This window comes from Staurois parvus, unplaced genomic scaffold, assembly GCF_062004578.1.
Source record: "Staurois parvus isolate SC_StPar_1 unplaced genomic scaffold, SC_StPar_1.0 ptg000897l, whole genome shotgun sequence".
In the NCBI taxonomy this organism is placed as follows: domain Eukaryota; kingdom Metazoa; phylum Chordata; class Amphibia; order Anura; family Ranidae; genus Staurois; species Staurois parvus.
Window position 1 is genome coordinate 743,896 of NW_028318693.1, and position 1,995 is coordinate 745,890.

Genomic DNA, 1,995 nt, shown 5'->3' on the forward strand with positions numbered 1-1,995 from the left:
CTGTCTGTCCCTGAGTAAAAATTCTGTGGCCCTAAGTAAAGTTTCTGTGGCCCTGAGTAACAATTCTCTGGCACTCCGTAACAATTCTGTCTGTCCCTGAGTATGAATTCTGTGGCCCTAACTAGCGTTTCTTTGTCCCTAAGTAACAGTTCTGTTGCCCTGAGTAACAATTCTGTGTCTGTGCGAGTAACAATTCTGTGTCCCTAAGTAACAGTTCTGTGGCCCTCAGTAACAGTTCTGTGTCTGTGTGAGTAACAATTCTGTGTCTGTGCGAGTAACAATTCTGTGGCCCTAAGTAAAGTTTCTGTGGCCCTCAGTAACAGTTCTGTGTCTGTGCGAGTAACAATTCTGTGTCTGTGCGAGTAACAATTCTGTGGCCCTAAGTAAAGTTTCTGTGGCCCTAAGTAACAATTCTCTGGCACTCAGTAACAATTCTGTCTGTTCCTGAGTAACAATTATCTGGCACTCAGTAACAATTCTGTCTGTCCCTGAGTAAAAATTCTGTGGCCCTAATTAAAGTTTCTGTGGCCCTAAGTAACAATTCTCTGGCACTCAGTAACAATTCTGTCTGTCCCTGAGTAAAAATTCTGTGGCCCTAATAACGTTTCTGTGGCCCTAAGTAACAATTCTCTGGCACTGAGTAACAATTCTGTCTGTCCCTGAGTATGAATTCTGTGGCCCTAACTAGCGTTTCTTTGTCCCTAAATAACGATTCTGTGGCCCTCATTAACAAGTCTGTGTCCCTGAGTAATGGTTCTCTGTCCCTAAGTAACTTTTCTCTGTCCCCAATTATCGTTTCTGTGGCCCTAACTCTGTCCCTGTCCCTAATACAGAGCGGTCTGCCTCTGTTCAATGACTGCAGGCAAATGAAGAATTCCAAAATGGCCGCTATTTATAGCTCGACCATTACACAGTGCTGGCTGGCTGCTGCGATCACATGTAGTTGAGGAATGCAATATGGGTCAGCGCGCCTTGTCTGCGCGCCTTCCCAGACATCCCCGCTCCGTCGCCGCACATGTCAGCCGCCATTTTCTGAAAAATTTCGATTCGCGCGTCCGAATTAGGCTATTTTTCGGATTCGGCACGAATCGAAATTTTTCCGATATTCGACTCGAATTCCACTTCGGATACTTCGATTCGCTCATCTCTAATCTCGATGTTTCTATTAATAGCCCTTCGTATGAGAAGATGGCGGCCCTGAGAAGGGCCTTTGTGACGATGAAGGGAGAGTGGTTGTGAGGATTTATCCTCCGAATCCGTAGAGAGTGCGTCCCTGCCGTTTGAGAGCATAGACGACATCCATGGCGGTGACGGTCTTCCTCTTGGCGTGCTCGGTGTAGGTGACGGCATCGCGGATGACATTCTCCAGGAAGACTTTCAGCACTCCGCGGGTCTCCTCATAGATGAGGCCGGAGATGCGCTTGACTCCCCCTCTGCGGGCCAAACGTCGGATGGCGGGTTTGGTGATGCCCTGGATGTTGTCCCGGAGCACCTTCCTGTGGCGCTTGGCGCCGCCTTTCCCCAGACCCTTCCCTCCTTTACCGCGACCAGACATGACGATTCTTCTCTGCTGCAAACACCGACTGAGCGCTGGGCTGGGCCCGCCTTCCTTTTATGCAGCCTGTGCGGACCTGATGGGAACCTTCCTGGGAAGAGGCGGAGTCACACCCATTCTTTATACACAATACAATTGGATTCATTTGGAAGCTTTCTCCACGTTCCGCCCTTTTAAGATCCCTTAATGACAATAGAAATCCATCTCCAGGAGAGAAATCTCTTCATTCTTCTCAATGGTTTTCTATTTCTTCCTCGGAGATTACACAGAAACATTCATCTTTCACATTCCAGAACACAAACCATCATCACCAGTTACTATTGTTAGCAGCAATTTAATATTGAGAAATATGACTTGGAAATAAACACAAACATTTATACCGATGCCCCACGTTCCTCTTTATAATTCTGAGCGGACCTGAAGGGAGACTGATGGAAAGG

General features: G+C 47.4%; 1 protein-coding gene across 1 annotated transcript; it reads right to left on the reverse strand.

Annotated features, from left to right (window-relative positions):
• Positions 1-1,243: 1,243 nt before the first annotated feature.
• On the reverse strand, positions 1,244-1,571 carry LOC149442265 (histone H4). The gene has a single exon (XM_089656234.1). It carries the CDS (start codon positions 1,553-1,555, stop codon positions 1,244-1,246), a length of 312 nt encoding a protein of 103 aa, XP_089512360.1. The 5' UTR covers positions 1,556-1,571.
• Positions 1,572-1,995: the final 424 nt, after the last annotated feature.